The sequence below is a fragment of the Eucyclogobius newberryi genome, unplaced genomic scaffold, assembly GCF_026437365.1.
Source record: "Eucyclogobius newberryi isolate DKJ021-1_F unplaced genomic scaffold, fEucNew1.0.hap1 SCAF_4, whole genome shotgun sequence".
In the NCBI taxonomy this organism is placed as follows: Eukaryota; Metazoa; Chordata; class Actinopteri; order Gobiiformes; family Gobiidae; genus Eucyclogobius; species Eucyclogobius newberryi.
Genome location: NW_027316056.1, coordinates 11,429,650 through 11,450,221, shown reverse-complemented (window position 1 = coordinate 11,450,221; position 20,572 = coordinate 11,429,650). Strand labels below are relative to the sequence as shown.

At 41.9% G+C, this 20,572-nt stretch overlaps 1 protein-coding gene across 1 annotated transcript in view; it reads right to left on the bottom strand.

Moving 5' to 3' along the window:
* Positions 1–20,572, bottom strand: part of sorcs1 (sortilin-related VPS10 domain containing receptor 1) — a 318,946-nt gene that overhangs the window by 53,541 nt on the left and 244,833 nt on the right. The window contains exons 7-10 of the mRNA XM_072462766.1: positions 19,606–19,724; positions 19,366–19,455; positions 12,558–12,737; positions 4,024–4,170 (exon numbers count right to left, since the gene is read on the bottom strand). Of these exons, the coding sequence (XP_072318867.1) occupies positions 4,024–4,170; positions 12,558–12,737; positions 19,366–19,455; positions 19,606–19,724 (536 nt within the window). The remainder of the gene's footprint in view (positions 1–4,023; positions 4,171–12,557; positions 12,738–19,365; positions 19,456–19,605; positions 19,725–20,572) is intronic.

Sequence of the window (20,572 nt, the reverse complement as noted above, 5' to 3'; positions counted from 1 at the left end):
TTGAGAAATGTTTTTGCAGCGTAAATCCATCACTGAACTGAACCTCAAACTTCCATCCATCTCATCATTTGAATACCTCGCCTTCTCCCTCCCCAACTCTATCACCGCTATCCTGATCTATCGTCCCCCAAAGCCCCACCCCTCTTTCCTCACTGAATTGTCTGAACTCCTCACCATCGCATCCTCTCTCTCTGCCCGCCTCCTACTCACTGGTGACTTCAACATCCACATTGACTGCCCCAACGCCCCACTGACATTCGACTTCCTCTCTCTCCTGGACTGCTTCCATCTCACCCAACATATTGACTTCCCCACCCATACCAAAGGCCACACTCTGGACTTAGTCTGTTCCTCTCTCCTACCCATATCTAAGCCCCACCCCCTCCCCTTCCCACTCTCTGATCATCTCTGCATCCTTTTCTCCGCCCCCCTACCCTCGCCCCACAACCCCAAAAAACGCACCATCACCTACCGCAATATCAAGTCAGTCAACCCCCTCACGCTCTCCCAGCTCATATCCTCTGCTTTCCCCCCTGACTCCCCCCCCTCTTCCCCCGACGACTATGCTGTCATGCTCAACACCACCCTCTCCGACTCCCTTGACTCCCTAGCCCCCTGGAAAACCTCCTCCGTCTCATACATCAACCCCGCCCCCTGGTACACCCCTGAACTCCGCACCATGAAGCAGACTGGCCGCCAACTCGAACGACTCCTCAAAAGAACCCGCCTCACCGTCCACGCCGAAGCTTTCAAATTACACATCTCCTCCTACCGTGACGCTCTCCAAGCCGCCAAATCTGCCCACCTCTCCACCCTCATCAACAGCTCCCACCGGAGCCCTCGCACCCTGTTCTCCACCGTCAACAAGCTGCTCCAGCCACCGGACATCACTCCACCCTCCTCCCCTGACCTCTGCAACTCTTTCCTCCTTGCCTTCAATGACAAAATTTCCAAAATCAACAGCTCCATGACTGCCGTCTCCATTAACTCCATCACCACCCCCCCCTGCCCCCCCCCCCCCTCTCCCTGACCACCCACCCTTCCCTCCCCTCACCACCTTCTCCTCTGTTAACTCCTCTCATATCATAGACCTCATCACCGCTTCCAAAACCACCACCTGCTCTCTCGACCCCCTCCCAACGACTCTAACCAAGGCCTGCCTCCCTGCTCTCATCCCCCATCTCACAACCCTCTTCAACCAGTCTTTATCCCTCGGCCATGTTCCTTCCATCTACAAACTGGCCTCCATCACCCCCATCCTCAAAAAACCCACCCTAGACTCCGCCAACCTCTCCAACTACCGCCCCATCTCCAACCTGCCGTTCCTCTCAAAAGGGCTCTGCACTTGACTGGCTCACATCCTACCTTACCAACAGGCAAGAGTTCATTTCCCTCTCCGGTCACTCATCCACCCTCTCCCCAGTAACGCAGGGGTCCCCCAGGGCTCAGTCCTCGGCCCCCTCCTCTTCATCTGCTACATCTTCCCCCTTGGTCACATCCTCCGCCAACTCAACCTGGACTTTCACTGCTACGCTGACGACACCCAGATATACCTCACCACCAAATCCACCCAAAACCCTCCCCTAAGCCACATCGAAACCTGCATCTCTACAATAAAATCATGGCTCACTCTCAACTTCCTCAAACTGAACAGTGACAAAACAGAGCTCCTCCTCATTGGCACCAAATCCACTCTCAATAAAACTGGTCCCTTTTCACTCAGCATCGACACCTCGACCATCACCCCCTCTACCCTGGTACGCAATCTCGGTGTCATCATGGACCCCACCCTCTCCTTCACTCGTCATGTCAGCCACATCGTCAAGACCTCATACTTCCACCTCCGCCGCATCGCCAAAATCCGACACTGCCTCACCCTCCCCGCTGCTGAATCCCTCATCCATGCCTTCATCTCCTCCCGCCTCGACTACTGCAACTCCCTCCTCACTGGCATCTCCTCCCATTCCCTCCATAGACTCCAAATGGTCCAAAACTCCGCTGCCCGCCTCCTCGCCCACACCCGCCTCCTCACCCACACCCGGTCCCGTGAACACATCACTCCCGTTCTCCGCTCTCTCCACTGGCTCCCCATCAAGCAGCGCATAAACTTTAAAATACTCCTCCTCACCTTCAAAGCTCTTCACCACCTTGCCCCCCCCTACCTGTCTGACCTCCTCATCCCCCACCGCCCCTCCCGAGCTCTCCGATCCTCCTCCTCTCTCACCCTGACTGCACCAACATCCCGACTCAAAACTTTTGGCGACAGAGCATTCTCCCGAACAGCACCCCGACTCTGGAACTCCCTCCCCCAACCTGTCCGCCACTCTCCCTCACTCACAACATTCAAATCCCGCCTAAAAACATACCTCTTCACCCAAGCCTATGACCTCCCCTACCCCTAGCCTCCTCTACCCCATTGCCTACTCTTCTACCCCCTGTTACATCCCCATCTTTTTCTCTCTACTTCTTCTGTCTTGTTCATTTTATCTGTATATTAATGTGTATTGTACGTGTTGTCCCCCCTGTCTGTAAATACCCCCCCTTTTTTATTATGTTCAGCGTCTTTGGGTCACTGAAAAGCGCTATATAAATAAAAGTTATTATTATTATTATTATTATTATTAAATGGAGCGTTCACACCGCAGCGTCCGAATTCACGCCGGACGCCACAGTTGAACGTGTGTTGACATAGACTGTAGACTTTTAACGTAAACTGGACGCTTTCACGCTGTGGTGTGAACGCTCCTTAACAGATATACTTACTTCAGTAAAAGTGTGTTTTTTCTAAGGGCCACATTTCCCCCCCGGAGGTAGCGTTAACGTGAGCCTTTTCCATGGGGCGGGGCCAAGGTGCTTTTTGCTTCCTTGCCAACCTTAACGCTAGCGTAAAGAGGCCAGACTTGGCCTCGGAGTGTTGTTGCTTTATTTAATTATCCCTTATGTGTTTTGCACAATGCAGAATATGTCCTAAAGATGGGCTTGTGCCAATTTAGCCAGACCTGAGTGCTCGATGGGATGTTGCGTGGTCCAGAGGGCGCGAGAACGGAGAACATACTGTGGTCAGCTCAGTCTCATCTTATGTGCGGATCTCGTGTCAGGCTGTGTAGGTTTTACGCTGACTGGGACAAAGATTTTGGGTGAATGTGATATGACAGTGGGGATTTATTCGATATTCCAAATAGACGTTCCTCTTTAAGCTGAGCATGAGACTGCAGGTCCAGTCTGGCCCAGGCCGCGCAGTAACAGGTCCAACGCAGTGTAAAGAGCTTTATAGGCTTCTTATTTCATAAGAAGCAAGAAGTTTGTTTTTTTTCCCACAAGGGCTGCGAGCACAAGAAAAGAGTTTGTTTCGGGTCTGGCATTCATACTTCAACAGAAGCACAGCAGCTAGGCCCACGCCGTTGCTATGGACATTATTATCACAGGCAGTTGAGAGATTGTGTAGTAAGCTACATAATGCTTGTTTTATTACAATCAGTCTCATATTCACAGAGAAACAAGCCAAACGAGGAAATGAATTTAGACAGGCGGCGCACGGATGTACGAGACGCGGTCAGCATTTTACATCCCGTCCAAACCTTCCCCGCAATGAAATGAGAATGTCTTGTCCCGGCCCAACTTGACCTGTGGGTCTAAACACAAGCCGTGCATCACTAGTGTGTGCAGCTGAGTATCAGGCGAGACAGAGGGAAGTTTCCCCTCATCTGCACCGCTCGCTCCTCCACTAGAAAACCCACACAGGTTAATATTGGTCATTCACGCTTGGAGAAAATATCTAAAGCTCATAAAAATTCCCAATCTAATACTTTGCTTCACCTCATATTTTGGCATAATCACGCCTCTTAGTCTAGAATTCTTGTGAAATTGTCATTGCGCCCACTCCTGAAACAAACATTTATTCAGTCTTTTTTCATGCTGTATGAAGACTAATTAGGGTGCACTTATTATAAAGTGGTAATGTACGTTGTTGGAGCCCTTCTTTGTGCTCTCTTCTCTCTGTGTATAGAAAGTCACGGCGCTCACCAGTGCACAGTGGACGTTGTTTCCCCGCAGGTCTTTGCTCGGCGCCTGCAGCAGCCTCCAGTCTCGGCCTCGGTTGTAGGTGATGTACGTCTTCACCTGGTTGTCGATCCTTTTGTTGGCTAAAAACATGCCTTTGATTCCGGCCACCTACAAAAAACAAAAGTCAACAGATGAATACGTAATTGATTCACCTCATATTTTAAGTTGAGTCAGCAAGGCCAATAAGATAAGATAAGATAAGATAATCCTTTATTGTCCCACATGGGGAAATTTCATTGGTGCAACGCAATGTTGTACTAATAAATAGTGATACCTCTATACCTTATTTTTTTCACTATTTAAAAATGTAATAATACTATATGAAATTGCCAATATATTTGTTTGTCATTTAAATTACAGAGCTGCTAAAGTTCAAAATACAGGGTGAGATCATACTTTGGAGCGCTTTTGGCTAAGTATGCTTCATTTGTGAACATGTAACTTCTTGACAGTGACTTACAAACATGTACAAACACAATATTTTGTTGTGAGGAAAAAATGATCCATAAAAACTTTTTTTTTTTATAATTTGAAGTTTAAAAGTCTAAGAGCAAGTTCTGACTGACATTTACGAGCCCCAGGTTCTTTAAAGTTATCCATCTCCCAACAGCACAGAACACACAGACTTTTTCATGAATATTTCCATGTCAAAAAACTTCAAAACTTGATGCTGAACCAACCTCACGCCTCTCAGCCGCCCGTCCGCACACTATAAGCTCTTTAGCACCACCAGCGAAATACAAGCATGACTTGTTCAACACTGAGTGGGTGTCATCGACTGTCTGCAGGCTCAGACCCAGTAATCAATGCTTTTCTTAAATGGATGCGATTTGTTGTGAGAGATCTCTGTGGAGCCCCGCGGGACACTGGTGAGACAGTCAGCCACCGAATGTCCACATTGGTAATTGGCAGGTACTTCAATCTCCGCGGGAAAGCAGATTTAGCATATATCGCCTTTTAGGTGGCGAACCCAATCAAGGCAGTGGATCTGAGTCTATAAGTGAGGCCACCGCGAGACACGAGCTGCATCGCACACGGATTTATTATGTGATTGAGAAGATAAGTAGAGACTACTGCGAAATGATCAATTTTTCATGATTTAACTACGTGTTTCTCAAACTGTGAGACAGGTACAACTTGTGGTAAAGCTCTTTCTAGTGTCAGTTCTCCTTTTTTGTTGTGAGGCAAATTATGCTCAAATGTTTGTCCTTTGTCCTCCATTAGGTTGTTCTTTGTTTTAAATGGAATTATAGTCATGTTTAGACCTGGTTTAATCCTAGTTTAGACCTGTTACAGCCCTGGCATAGATCAGGTATACTAATAACATGCCCAAATATGTATGTTTTTCGAGAACATTTTAATTAAATTTAGTGATACCTTGTGTTTGTTTTGTTTATTCACGGTAGAGTAATCTGCATCTTAATTTATTTCCCTACCCGCATGTTAAAATGCTTTATTTCACTATATGACATCATTAGGTGGTGATCCAGGAAATGCTCTTCTATGTTTTTAAAGTCCAATCACCTTCAAAGATGAAAGACCTCAGCTGACAGCAATGTTAGCTTGCCAGTTAGGGATGAATTACTTTGAGCTGTTCCCCACAAATGCATTCAATTATACACCATTAAATACCAAAATTACGAAAGTATCAAAACATATATAGCTCAGTGTTTGTGATTTAATGACCTTCAATGTTCCAATTAAAATGGTTGCTCTTCCAAAGCACACACCTTTGAAGCCTTTGAAAGCAACTGGACTGTGCATGTCATAAAATAATTTACTTCTTATCAAAGTCAAACCCGGCTTAATTAGAGTTTCAAACAAATCCTCCTATTGAATTAAAAAAAAAAACTAATTATTTCATTTGAACAAAATCCAATAAATTGTGTTTTGCTTCTGACAAATGCCAAAAAAAGATCCAGTGATTAATAAGGTTTCTTGCCTGATTGACATCTAAACCACCCACATTATGGTATTCATAGCGGGACTTTAGCCAACAACATGTTTTATTTGTTGATAAGAGTTATGAACCGTGATTTTCAAAGCCCTTTAAAACAAGTTATCTCTTCTATGCCCCTTCGCTGCATCTAATTATATAGTTTTATTCTCTACAAAGCAGGAAGTGTGCAGTTAGCATGCTAGTTGTTGTTAGCTTTACTGTCACGGCAAAACTCACTCTGTGCTAAGAGAGTTGTGAAAAGCACTTATAAACTCATCAAAGTTAATATTTGGGACGCTTGGAATGCATTAGGTGAGCGAGCGATACATGTGGACTATTGCATGAAGTTTAAAGTTTAAAAGTTTTAAGACAATATAACCTTGCTCTATGTTAATTGCGCCCATGCTAATTGACTCCCTGTGTTCACCACTGGTCTGTGACTTAAGAAAATCTCACACACTCCCAGTTCCCCAACATCGGCCACTTAATTGTGTCCCTCCTTGTTCAGACGGGGCCCATTGCGGGAGTCATATCTGTGGTTATTCATCAAATAAATAATCTGAATCCATATCCCTGGCACAAGCTTCTTCATTGTCAGCATCTTTGAAACTGCTCTGTATTCTCTCTGCGTTTGGAGCAATGTAGGCCTACAGCTTTGCTTCCAAAATGACAAAACAAGTTCTTTTCATCGTCAGTTTCTCCCGGCTCCACTATATCGATCTGAGCACATAATACACTTGTGGTTTGGATGCCCATCAAGTCCATGGTTTGTATGATATTGTATTGGCTTTCAGAATTATGAGTGGCAGTATACGTCTTGTACCCATGTTTTAAATCTGGAATAACAGTGCAATAACAGAGAAACAGGTTAAGATAAGAGATGGGATGGAAAACTGCTCATCTTATACTAGATTGTGGTGAAATCATCAGACATCGGCATTGCATTGGTTACACCAAAGTGAGTCAAATAGACTGTATATTGTCACATTTTGTGCGACTCAAGCCACAGCTGCAGTGAGTCAAAAGAACATATTACATACAAAACAATGGTAGAAAAAGCTTCAGTTGTAGTCATCTGGACTCAATTAGAAAAAATAGACGTTTCGACTCTCATCCAAGAGTCATTGTCAATAAAAGAATTTAGATCGAGAACTCCGATATTAATACTGTTCTGTGGTAAGACCCACCCATTGGGAGGAGCCTTCCTGAAGTAGAAAGAGTTGTTTGTTTCAACAGAAACTCCCCCCTTGTATCTACCGAGCTAGCCTATTCAGAATTTTAATGGCCTATTAGAATCCTCTTTGTCTTTGTGAGACCCTGGCTCAACCACCCTGAGTACCTGATTAGCATCTAAATGTCCTGGTCCTGGTCCTCTACCTTCCAGGGGTTCAGTATTCCATTATAGATACCAGGAAGATTAAATCTGAGCCCTCCATTTCTGTTTAAAGAAGGTCTTTCTTTTTTAACAAAAATAGCTTCCTTGACTCCTCTTTCAAACCATCTTTTCTCCCTGCTTAAAACCTTCACCTCACCGTCTTCAAACGAGTGATTAGAGGCTTCAAGATGGAGATGCACGGCGCTCTGAGGTCCTGAACTTGTATTTCTTCTGTGCTGATAGAGCCTCTTGTGTAGAGGCTGTTTTGTCTCACCTATGTAACGTTCTTTACAGCTTTCTTCACTGCATTGGATCGAATAAACTACATTGCTCTGTTTTTGAGTTGGCAACTTGTCCTTAGGATGAACCAGTTTTTGTCTTAAAGTGTTTCCTGGTTTAAAATAAACAGGGACTTCGTGTTGTCTAAAAATTCTCTGCAGTTTTTCCGACAGGCCAGACACATAAGGGATAGAAACACCCTTCCTTCTCTGTTCAGTTTCCCTTTTGTCCTGCTTCTTGGTTCTCTTCACTCTGTTGAGAGCCCAAGCGGGGTAACCACAGGCTGAGAGGGCATTTCGGACATGTTTTTCCTCTTTCTTCTTGCCCTCTGAGCTGGTGGGCACACCTTGAGCTCTGTGTTGTAAGGTTCTGATCACCCCCAGCTTGTGCTGTAGTGGGTGGTTGGAACCAAAGAGCAGATACTGGTCCGTGTGTGTAGGTTTCCTATATACTTCTATTTGGAGTTTCCCGTCCTCTCCTCTGATCGTGGAACAATCAAGAAAGGCCAAGCGATTCTCCTTAGCGTCTTCTCTTGTAAACCTGATATGTGGGTCCACAGCATTGATGTGATCAGAGAAGGTTTCCAGCTCTTGTTTCTTGATTGTTACAAAAGTATCATCGACATAGCGGAGCCACAGTTTTGGGGCTATGCCTGAGAATGAGGACAGTGCCTTCTTCTCAAAGTGCTCCATGTACAGGTTGGCCACTATGGGAGAGACGGGCGAGCCCATGGCACAGCCATGAATCTGTCTGTAAAATTGTCCCCGGAATTGAAAGTAAGTGGTGTTCAGACAGATGTCCAGCAGTTTACATATGTGTTCAGGTGTCAGTTTGGTCCTTTCCTGTAGGGTGGTGTCTTCCTGCAGTCTGATCCTCACTGCTGCTACTGCATCAGTGGTCGGGATGCAGGTGAACAGGGACACCACATCATATGAAACCATGAGGTCATCTGGGTCCAGTTGGAGATGTTTCACTTTATCCACAAAGTTGTGCGTGTTTTCCACATGATGTTCCGAATTCCCCACAAGTGGAGCCAATATAGTTGTTAAATGCTTGGCCACATTGTAAGTGATGGAATCTGTGCTGCACACTATGGGTCTGAGTGGAACCTCCTTTTTGTGTATTTTTGGAAGGCCATAAATGCAAGGCATGGCTTCACCAGGATACAGTCTGTAATACAGAGGCCGGTCTATCGCTTCCTCTTTTTCCAGCCTTTGTTTATTTTAAACCAGGAAACACTTTAAGACAAAAACTGGTTCACCCTAAGGACAAGTTGCCGACTCAAAAACAGAGCAATGTAGTTTATTCGATCCAATGCAGTGAAGAAAGCTGTAAAGAACGGTACATAGGTGAGACTAAACAGCCTCTTGTGTAGACACAAGAGGCTTTATCAGCACAGAAGAAATACAAGTTCAGGACCTCAGAGCGCCGTGCATCTCCATCTTGAAGCCTCTAATCACTCGTTTGAAGACGGTGAGGTGAAGATTTTAAGCAGGGAGAAAAGATGGTTTGAAAGAGGAGTCAAGGAAGCTATTTTTGTTAAAAAAGAAAGACCTTCTTTAAACAGAAATGGAGGGCTCAGATTTAATCTTCCTGTTATTTATAATGGAATACTGAACCCCTGGAAAGGTAGAGGACCAGGACAAGGATATTTAGATGCTAATCAGGTACTCAGGGTGGTTGAGCCAGGGTCTCACAAAGACAAAGAGGATTCTAATAGCCCATTAAGATTCTGAATAGGCTAGCTCGGTAGATACAAGGGGGGAGTTTCTGTTGAAACAAACAACTCTTTCTACTTCAGGAAGGCTCCGCCCAATGGGCGGGTCTTACCACAGAACAGTATTAATATCGGAGTTCTCGATCTAAATTCTTTTATTGACAATGACTCTTGGATGAGAGTCGAAACGTCTATTTTTTCAAACTGAGTCCAGATGACTACAACTGAAGCTTTTTCTACTATGGAACACGCCTGGACGAATGAGGGATTACACCGACATAATACAAAACAATGATTAAAAAAAACACTCAATACAAAATGTATATCAATATAATCCTAAAACTGTGATCAAAACTAGAAATTAATTTGAGCCGGTATTGATACTGACAAAAAGAAAAAGGACCAACGTGGACCTTCCCGGATTAATTCTAGAAATGTCTTAACCTGGTCAGGATTCCTTCTTGTAACGGTCATAAGATCCATCATCTTTATATTTCTGTCTACTTTCAAACTCAAGTTTTCCACTTAACTTGAGCTAAATTTATTTGAGCCTTGTATATGTCAATAATTCATGGTGGAAAAATCTTTGGTGCATTCCTGTGTTTTGAATGGGACAGGTTTATGTTCAAAAACACTGGATATCTCCATTGACCTACATTATTAACACATGTTTTGATTATTGTATATTATAATAACATGTATTCCAAAATAAATATGACCAGAGATGGTTTAATTGTGTTTGTATAATGGTAAAGATTGTGTGTCCAGCACAGACACTCTCACCGTGTGACTGCCCCCCTGTGGCCCCAGTGTGAACACATGTGAACAAGTGGATCTCAAAGAAAGAAAGAACTAAAGACAAGTTTAAATAAAGGCAAATGCCTTTTGACTTTCTCTGGTCATATTCACAGCACTTATTTGGGGTAAGAAAATGAGTAGAGACTTTAATAAAGAGGCTCTTGAGGCTATTATGCAGTTGATCGAATATGAGGATTTCAGCAGCCAAGATTAAGAGGAGGATCTTACAGGGGACACTTAGAATGGAAGACACTGTTTAAACTCATTAGGACAGCACCTATTCTAATTCAGGGCATAAGGTTTCAACCCAAGTTAGTTCACCTTGGCTGGTGTGGATGAGTTTTGGTGTCAAACTCTCATGTTTGTTCCATCTTTTTGTCTCCAGAAAGGTCAAAGCTTCCTTCTGAAGAGTAACTCTGCCAGGCGTGCGGCGATAAAGAACTTGTGGCTGGTGACTTTTTAACTTTGCTGGCCCGCAGTCAACTCATGGATCAATGCATGCCCTGATTCACCTCTATCTTTCGATCTGTTGCCTGTCTGGTGCGCACCTGTATTTTTTGTTTCATTTTTAGTTCATAACTTGCGCTCTAATCCTCCTCTTCATCTTGACTTCTGAGCTCCTCTTCAATCGACTGCATAACAACCTCAACTCATTTTCTTCTTCCCAAATAGCTGCTGTGAATATGACCAGAGAAGCTCAAACAAAAGGCATTTGACTTTATTTACACTTTAATACAATATCAGTTCATAAGTTTGATTTCTGGGCCAGACCACCATCTATATGTCTGCATGTTCTCCCCGTGTTACCGTGGGATCTCTCCAAGTTCTCCGTCGTCCTCCCACCGTCCAAAGACTTGCATGTGTTAGTTAAATTGGCAACTTTAAATTGTCCCTAGTGAATGAATGTGAGAGTGAATGTTTGTCTGTGTGTTTATGTCTCTTGTGTTTAACCCTGCGACGAGCTGGCCCCTGTCAAGGGTGTGCCCCGCCTTAGGCCCCTAAAGGGAACAAGCGGTAGAAAATGAATGAGTGAATACAATATCAGACACCTTTGTGATGGCCAATAAGAAGATAAAAGTTTCTGAGATCCACTTGTTTTGACACTCAAGAGTTTTGTGTTCACAGAGGGGCCACAGGGGGGTCGTCACAGGGGGGTCGTCAGAGGGGGGTCGTCAGAGGGGGGTCGTCACAGGGAGGTCGTCACAGGGGGGTCGTCACAGGGGGGTCGTCACAGGGAGGTCGTCACAGGGGGGTCGTCACAGGGGGGTCGTCAGAGGGGGGTCGTCAGAGGGGGGTCGTCAGAGGGGGGTCGTCACAGGGAGGTCGTCATAGGGGGGTCGTCACAGGGGGGTCGTCACAGGGAGGTCGTCACAGGGGGGTCGTCACAGGGGGGTCATCACAGGACACACAGACAATCTTTACCTTCAGACCAAAACAATTAAAACATGTTCTGTCCTTTTAACTTTTACTATACATTATATATTATAATTGTTCAGGTTAATACACTTTATTGTCCTCGTAGGGAAATTTGTCCTCTGCACTTGACCCATTCTTGGGGCCTCTCCTCAGCGCCCAGGGACCCATCTCCAGATCTTTGTGCCCGGCTTGGTCAGGACTACAGACACAGGGAGGAACATGCAAACTCCACACAGAAAGTCAGGTGCTGCTATTTAATATAAGTCAAAGGAGATTTATGCAGTATTTTTTTACATAAATCTCTCCCATTCAAAACACAGTAATTCACCAAATATGTTTTCACCATAAATTATTTACATATAATAGGTTCTAATAAATCAAGCTTAAGTTAGAAAGTTCACTTTTTCCTTTTGAAATTATGTATTTTTTCTACTTGTATTATTCACTCAATGTGTACTTTTAAGGTTATATGTTCTTATAAAGTAAAAAATAGGCATCATATTGATAAAGTTTACACATGTGTGTGTAGAGTAGAAGTAAATGAAGATTTTGAAAGTAGAAAACACTATTAATCCATGTGGAGTTTATGGTCATTTAAAACAAACATGATTAAAAAAAAAAAAAAAAAATAGACCTCTTCCATTGAAAACACAGTAATGGACCAAATATTTTGTTTCCATTATGAATTATTTACATATAATACGCCAGCAATATTGAGGTTTGAAAAAAAAAGTTGCTCAAACCCTTGAGGGTCCTGAGGTGACCAGAGGGTTCATTAAGACCAGATGAAAAGAATGATTGCTCTTATTTTGCGTTGAAAAAATACTTTGTGTGTTGTTGTTGTTTTTTAACAATAATTTTCATAGTATCAAAATTGGTGTCAAGTACTGAGCCTCCTAAATACACTAATAAAATGGATGGAAGTAATACAAATGTTGAGTAAGAATATGAATATCTGTGCGTAGCTTCACCTCGTACAGATCGATCATGACGTTGCCCTCGATGCCCATGCTGCTGACCACGTTCTCCAGGGCCAGAGAGTAGAAGACCCCTGAAGTATCGGACACGTACAAGTTATACGTCTCATTCTGGTTCCACTCCTGCACCGCTGCCACCACACGGTTATCGTCCGTGCTGATCACATGCAGCTCCTGTGAGGAGAAAGACACAAAAACAAGCATTTTTATTGCTAACAAATTGTAAGTTTTTAATTGATTCTTTGAAAAAAGAAAAACACATTGGCAAAAGTAATGACAAAAAAAACATGGCATCGTCTTTAGAAAGTGCACAATAAAAATATTTAGGTTACTCTTAAATACACAGTGACTCGTCCCCCTAGAACGTGTCCACATTTTTTTTGACGTCACAACGACAAATGTAAATAGATTTAATTGCCATATTTTGCAGAAGAGCAACACAAAGTGAAATTGTGCATTATTTACTGATTAAAAAAGACAAAGAGGAAGAAGAAGGAGGAAAAAAAAAAAAAAAAAAAAAAAAAAAAAGAGCCATTGTTGAAAAAGAGCCATAAGAAGTCCTGTTTGCAGTTTACCAGAAGCCATGTGGAGGACACAGTAAACATGTGGAAGAAAATGCTAAAAATGCCTAACATCATAACGCTAACACGGCACATGAACACTCCTCTGTCAAACATGGAAGTGCAGCATCAGGCTGTGGGGCCGCTTTTCTTCAGCAGGGACCAGGAAGATGCTCAGAGCTTATGGGAAGATGGATGGGGCCAAATACAGGGCAATCTTGAAAAAAACCTGTGGTGCAGAGGTTCATCTTCAGTGGTAAAACAAGCCTAAACATAAAGACAGAGCTACAATGGAATCGTTTAAATCAAAACGTATTCATGTGTTAGAATGGCCCAGTCAAAATCTAGACCTAAATCCAGTTGAGAATCCGTGGCCAGATCTGAAAACTGAAAAGGTCTCCATCAAATCTGACTGAGCTTGAGCTGTTATGCATGTACAAGTGAGATTAGGTATGTTTCTAGAGCAAAAAAATGACCGTATTTTCTGGACTATAAGTTGCACCGGCAAAAAGAATGCATAATAGAGAAGAAAAAAACATATGTAAATTGCACTGAAGTATGAAATGTGGTTGCAAGTGTGAAAATAACAAATAATATCACATATTATTTGCTCCGGAGTATAAGTATATAAGTATAAATGTAAGTATAAATCGCACCCCGGCCTGAACTATGAAAAGGTGCGACTTATAGTCCGGAAAATACGGTACTTATGAATTAAGTGTATGATAAAAATCACAAATAGTTCATAACTTGAATGACATTTTGGTTTACTTATGTTACTATAATAAAAAAACACTCCAACAAATGAATGCAGCCCCAGTGCGAGTGAGAGAATGCTCCACCATCTGAGTGTGTACCTTTTAAATAGATTTCTACAACAGTTTAGACAAGCTGACGCTCCGGGCAGAGAGAGATGACAGGGTCAACTGCTTTGACCAGGAGTGACTCAAAGAAAGGTGAAGGACCATTGAACAGGGGCCATAGACAGTGAAGTACAGACGGATGTGTTCAATTACACTCCAAGGAAAAAGGAGGGTTATGCCTGTGCAATGAAAAGGGATATGAAGAAAATGATGCCTAAAAAAAAAAGAATAAAACTGAGGAAAATAATTACAACGCAAAAGAATCTGGTTCCAGACCCTCCTGCATTCAAACTGGAATCATGCTTTTGCTCTGCTCCTAAATATGGAATAACACCTTGTTTTACACTCAACACAGGGCGGGTTCAGTACTATTTTGAGCATGTTACTACGGTGTTCGGCAGTATATGTTTAACAAACACAGCACAGGTTCACGCAACAGCTAAGTATCTAAATTGACGCGGTGTCCAGGAAAAAGAGACTCACGTATTTAACACAAACCAGCTTGTTCCCCGCACCCACGTCCACAGTGCTCCGAGGTCAGTTGAACAGCACGCATTGATTTTAATCCCTTTGGAATTCTTGTGGGACATGCACAGGCCCCAAACTGCACTTGACTGCCATTGGATGTTAAACCGGTTGAAGTCCACGAGCTGTCTCCAGTTGTAGAGAAGTAAATGAAGACAAACACGTGTGTTTGCCGAAACAACCCTAACTCTATCTTGGGATGGTCCAATCACAGCTGCTACTTTGTGTCAGAAGTCTTCTCCTCTTGAACCTTCTCATCGTTCAGAACTAAATATATAGACGGTAACTTCTTAAACCTCATATTTAAGATAATCCTTTATTGTCCACACAAGGGGAAATTTCATTGATACAACGCAGTAGATACAGAGGAAAAGGACAGATCACAGATATAGGAAGTTTAAAAAACACTCTCAATAGAAGAACTCTTATAAACAAAAACTCCTATAGACAAAACCTCCCATTTCTCAACAAGGGATGGAGGGGAAAAATTAGGATGTCCGCCGGGATAACGTGACGATCTCCGGGTAAGACGATGGTTTTCCGCAGTTTCATGAGTTCCTCCTTTGTAAAGAGTTTAATGCCTTGTCGATTCTACAGAAATCTGCATAGTTCACAACCATCTATATTATTTTGGTTTGATTAGATACAAACAGACCATTAATGTCAATGATTAATCTGCAGTTTGCAGAAAGCGCGCAGATATGGGAACAACGCCTGTCATGCTGCAATGTCAAATAAAGGACATTGCAGCATGACAAGGAGTGTCTGGAGAAGGAGTGTCTGGAATGCCTGCCAATGTGGTCCGATAAATTTGGATTTGGCTTTTTTTTTTTTTTTTTTTTTTTTTTATTTAGTTAATTTTATTGTATTTCTGTAATTTCTTTGTGATTTCAATACATTTTTCCTGCTGTGTGAAGCACTTTGAATTGCCTTGTGTATGAAATGTGCTCTACAAATAAACTTGCCTTGCCATGCATTTCTATGATTAATGGTTAATCTCATCAATCACGCCCATTTGAAATCAGCAATATATAAGTGTCTGATCTTGGCTGGTCAGGCAACATTCGCTATGATTGCTTTAGCCCGTGCCTGTTGAAAAAATATGAAAAAGCTTTACCAGACTATACTTTCTCTATTGTGTAAAGTTGTAACTAACCTCCCGCTGAGAACAAAACCGCCTCTGAGCATGTATATACCTGCACGTCGTAATTTCCATGGAGCTAAATGAATTAACCAGCACTTGTTGAAAGGATTGTTGTTTTTCCACACACCTACTGCGCTTAATCATATCGTCTAATCAGGACAGCTACCGCTTCCCTGTCCGTGATTTGAGTCCGCACGCCAATCGCTCCGTGTCAGCCATATTGGACCGGCCTAGTGCGCGCCGCCGTTAGCCCGCAGTGATCCGTTAGCTCGTGTGCTTCATCTACCGCCGACTGTGCCAACAGCAGCACACAGTGAGTCCACTGTCGCCGAGAGCTGCCCGGGGCCTGATTGAATAAAACATGTTTAATTGTCAATGGGGGACGTGACGGGAGCAGCCCGGGAGTGTCGGAGGAGCACAGTGGAATAACAATAGAGCGAGCACTGTTGGAGTTACTTTGAGCTGTGATTTGGTCATAAATAACAAAGACAGAGCCACGCTGAGCCACAGACGCTTCCATGGTTTACTGCAACTTTGAACGGAATACAAACAAAGAGCTGCCGGACGATTATGGAAGGTGGTTTTAAATACGAATGACACAAAAACAATTGTAGCTGTTTTCTGTCGTCAAGCGTGTGAGGTCAAGAGAGAGGCAATTTCCGAAACATTATGTTGTCTTTTAAGTAACATTCACTGTGTTGTATACAGGGGAGAGTGTAAAAGTAATGGTTTACAAACGACTTACTTTGTGTGATGGAGCAAACATTTTCTGAAGTGGTTAAATGGCCAGTTAACGTAGGTGTTTTATGTAATATATGGCAGAAAGTTCAGTATGCGCTCGGTTGGTCGAACTAAATTTAACTATTAAAGGATGAAGAATGTTCATTATTTGTGTTGTGATAAATTAAACACACGCTTGAATATACACACTTTAAAAAATGAATAAATAAATACATACAACTGAATTTGAACGCCATTTACTGGCTGCAGACGGAATTACGCAGGATTAAAAATAACGCCTCACAACTTGCTAAAGATGCTACGCAGTTGTAATGATCGTGATTTGATGGCGACGATTTATGGATTAAAGAACAGCGCTGAAGATCTTGGAGCCATGTCACAGATTGAGACGACATCACAGATCGGGGAAATTCAGAATGGAGTGATGTTTGACGCTCGGAGAGGAAAAGATTTTCAAACCAGGATTTCAACTCATCAATTTATTTAACCTTTATCTAACCAAGAGAGTCCCATTGAGATTAAAAACCTACACATAGTTACAACATACAAATAATAACATTAAAAAACTGCATATAGGAACCAATAGCACATTATTGAGGACGTCTTCAGCCTGGTTTTAAGGGCAAGACCTCAGTTGGTCAGTGAATAAAGCTAAATACAACTCCAGGTATGTTTTTGATGCACAAGCAATGTCAGAACATGGTTAAAAGCTCAAAGAATCAACTTTGTAAAACTCTCTAAAATGATTTAAAGCAATATTTGAGCATTTAAAGCAATATTTCCAGGTCTCTCTCATTCGTGAAGTTAAAGTACAATATATGTGTTGTTGCTTAAAATAAATGCTACTACCTATTAAGTACCACGCAACAATGGATTTTAAACTACTATTTATTTTTTCAAATATTAATTGGTACTTTTCTTTACAAAACTACTTCTACAACTGATCGTGATACTGCATCCAAGCTCATGTCTTATGTCTGGACTGTGGCCTAAACTCAAACGTCAGATACAATATATTACGTTTGCCTTTGCAGTCATTCTTACAAGGACAATTATAATGCAGTACTGTATATAGTGTACAGCCAAGAACACATCAAAATGGCACTTTGAGCTAATGATGGTTTTATGCTCGCAGACAGTCATGCAAATCACGTTTGATCTGAACTCGTCGTGACTGAACAATCCCCGGCTTTGTGACGACACCAAAAGCCCCGTCTGTCCATAAATCACTGCCTTGTGTGAGAATGCTTGTGTGGCTCTACTGAGAACACACTATACGCTTCAAGAGCATGTACACAGACAAAAGAGCAGTCAGAGAAGGAGTTTGGTTGGCTGCTGTCCAGTCATTAAGTAGTTGGAATGTCACAATATCATATTTTAGTGTTGACAATTTTAGTGAGAAGAAATGCAATTTTACAACTATTGTCATCATGACCAAACTACACTTAAGTCCTTATCGTTTCCTTTCATCATCATACTGTCTAAGTTGTGACCAGCATTAGAGATTAAAACTTCTGAATGATAAAGTGACATCATTGTGACATTGACAACCTGGGAAAAATACATTTGAGCTTATTTTACTTTGAGTATGTAACTGTGATAGTCATAATAACCATAATAATCACCTTAGGATTTTCCATTGAACATTGGAGTAAAATGACAAATACACAGTTATTTGCTAACGTTTGGTAAGAACAAGACTATATTAATGTTAAGGAGACAAGCAGGTGGATTTGAAAAAAACTTTAGAGAAACCAGGCTTCAATTTCTTGCTTAATTTTGATACTGTATATTAGATACAAAAACATCTACAAATGGGATTTTGGAAATCTTGCCAATTCAAACCTAAAAAATGCACCAAAACCTAGAAAATGTCAAAGTGTACAAAAGGTATAATTATTGGAGAAAAATAATATATTAACGTTTTTTTAATTAACTCAACAAAATTGTCAGATATAGTCAAGATTTTCAAGTTCATACATATTTGTGATTATTCAGGTCACTATAATTGTAAGAACCAAAAAAATAAGAATTGTATGAATATGAATGGTTTTGTGGGAAAATCTGAATCAGAATTAAAACAAAGGGCCTGTGAAAAACACAATTCACAGGCTAGGAACTTGCTTTGGTGATTTGGTGAAGATAAAATGATCCATCCATTTTCTACCGCTTGTTCCCTTTTGGGGTCGCGGGTGACTGGAGCTTATCCCAGTGACTTTGGGCCTTAGGCGGGCTACACCCTGGACAGTGGCCAACTCGTCGCAGGGCCAACACAGTGACATAGACATTACAGACAGTTCACGCTCACATTCATTCACTAGGGCCAATTTAGAGTCACCAATCTTACCTAACACATGCATGTCTTTGGACGGTGGGAGGAGCCGGAGAACCCGGAGAGAACCCACGGTAACACGGGGAGAACATGCAGACTCCACCCAGAGAGATCATGTGATGTTGGTCTGGTCCGGGAATTGAACCCATGATCTCCTTCTTGGGAGGCAAGAGCGCTAACCGCCTATATATATATCTATATATATATATATATATCTATATATATATATATATATATATATATATATATATATATATATCTATATATATATATATATATATATATATATATAAAATGATAATAATAAAAAAGCAAGATATATAAAAATAAGGCATGCATTGAAGTAAAAAAATAAGTATTACCTCTCTTACTTGAACAACTATACCTATTTTACTTCTATTATTGTTTATATACAGAACATACTTGTCTAAATGTTGCCAATAAACTCTTTACCTAATATTTATTTAAACTCGATATGTAATAAAATAACCCTAACCCTATATAGTCATTATAGATGCATTTTATGAGCTGTATGATTTGTAGGCACTGTAAGACAAGTGGATATGGTTACACAATTTACTGCATTCAGCTCTAAATCTAAGAGACTTGCTTGTTTCAAAAGACTGGAGACTTGTACCTTGGGCAGAGTGTACTTGGGCAGCCTCATCGGGGTGAACACATCTCTCTTCGCCGACACGTAGTAGATTGGCCTCCCTGTAGTTGAAACCTTTACAACAAGAAACATTTAGAAACACCATTTTGCAATTACATAAGAGACAAAACCATAACGACACACTTAAATGTTACAATGATCTCGAACACCCCCGTGTATGTCTGACCTCTTAATTCTCCTCGAGCAAAGTGGACTATTACATACCTGCACAAACACGTACTCATCTTGCACCACCAGAGAATTGGGGTCGATGAATCCAGGGAATGGCTTGCCCTTGTTGGCCTCGGTGCAGTTCTGGAGTCGGCAGGTGACGTACAGCGCCTCTGCTCCCGACACAGAAAACAAATGCGTAAGCCAGTGTCACTAAAGCTGTAAGTGGTAAAGAAAAGCTTAACCTTTACATTTCTATTACTTTTATGTGTTCAAAATATGTTTATTATATTTATTTTTCTATTTGTTTTGCTCCTATCTAGTATATTGTATCCATACATATGCAGGATTTTCTTCCTTTTTTCCACTTAAACTATTTTATTACCATTTGTATTGGACAGGGCAGCAGAAAATGTAGAAAAATGTACTTTGCAAATGAATAAAACGCTTGACACCAGTTGATGTACGAAGCCACACAGCAGTGCAACATTTTTGTGCAACTAAGACATGAGCAGAGTCATTTTTTCTCATGAATGAATTGGGTTTATCTATAGACATGTTTCAAGTTGACTGGTTTCTGCCCTCTTGTATGTGAACCGTACCAGTTTATTTAAGCGATCCAAAGTGGGTTGTGAGAGGTTGACTCCTCACTCGGGTGAAAACCAGATGGCAAAAAGCAGATACAAACAGAACATTTGAATTTCTCACTAAACTTTGACTTGATCCCGTGATAAACCATCGCATTTCCAAAAAGGAGGTTAAAAACAGTAGTAATTTTGTGTCAACAGCTTTAGCAATGTCTCACAGCAACACAAACTTGGAATTACTAAAGCTTTTTTGTGATTTGCTGGTCCAGGTCCAGGTGCAGGTGGTTTATCAAAAAAATACTTTTGTTATGTTTGTGCAACATCAGGTTCTCACGTTGGCAAACATTTATCTCTGGACCCGGAGCCAGGCCCCGAGACTCACTCTGCTATAAACAAAACCGCTCCAAACCAGAATAAAGAAATACAAATGTGCA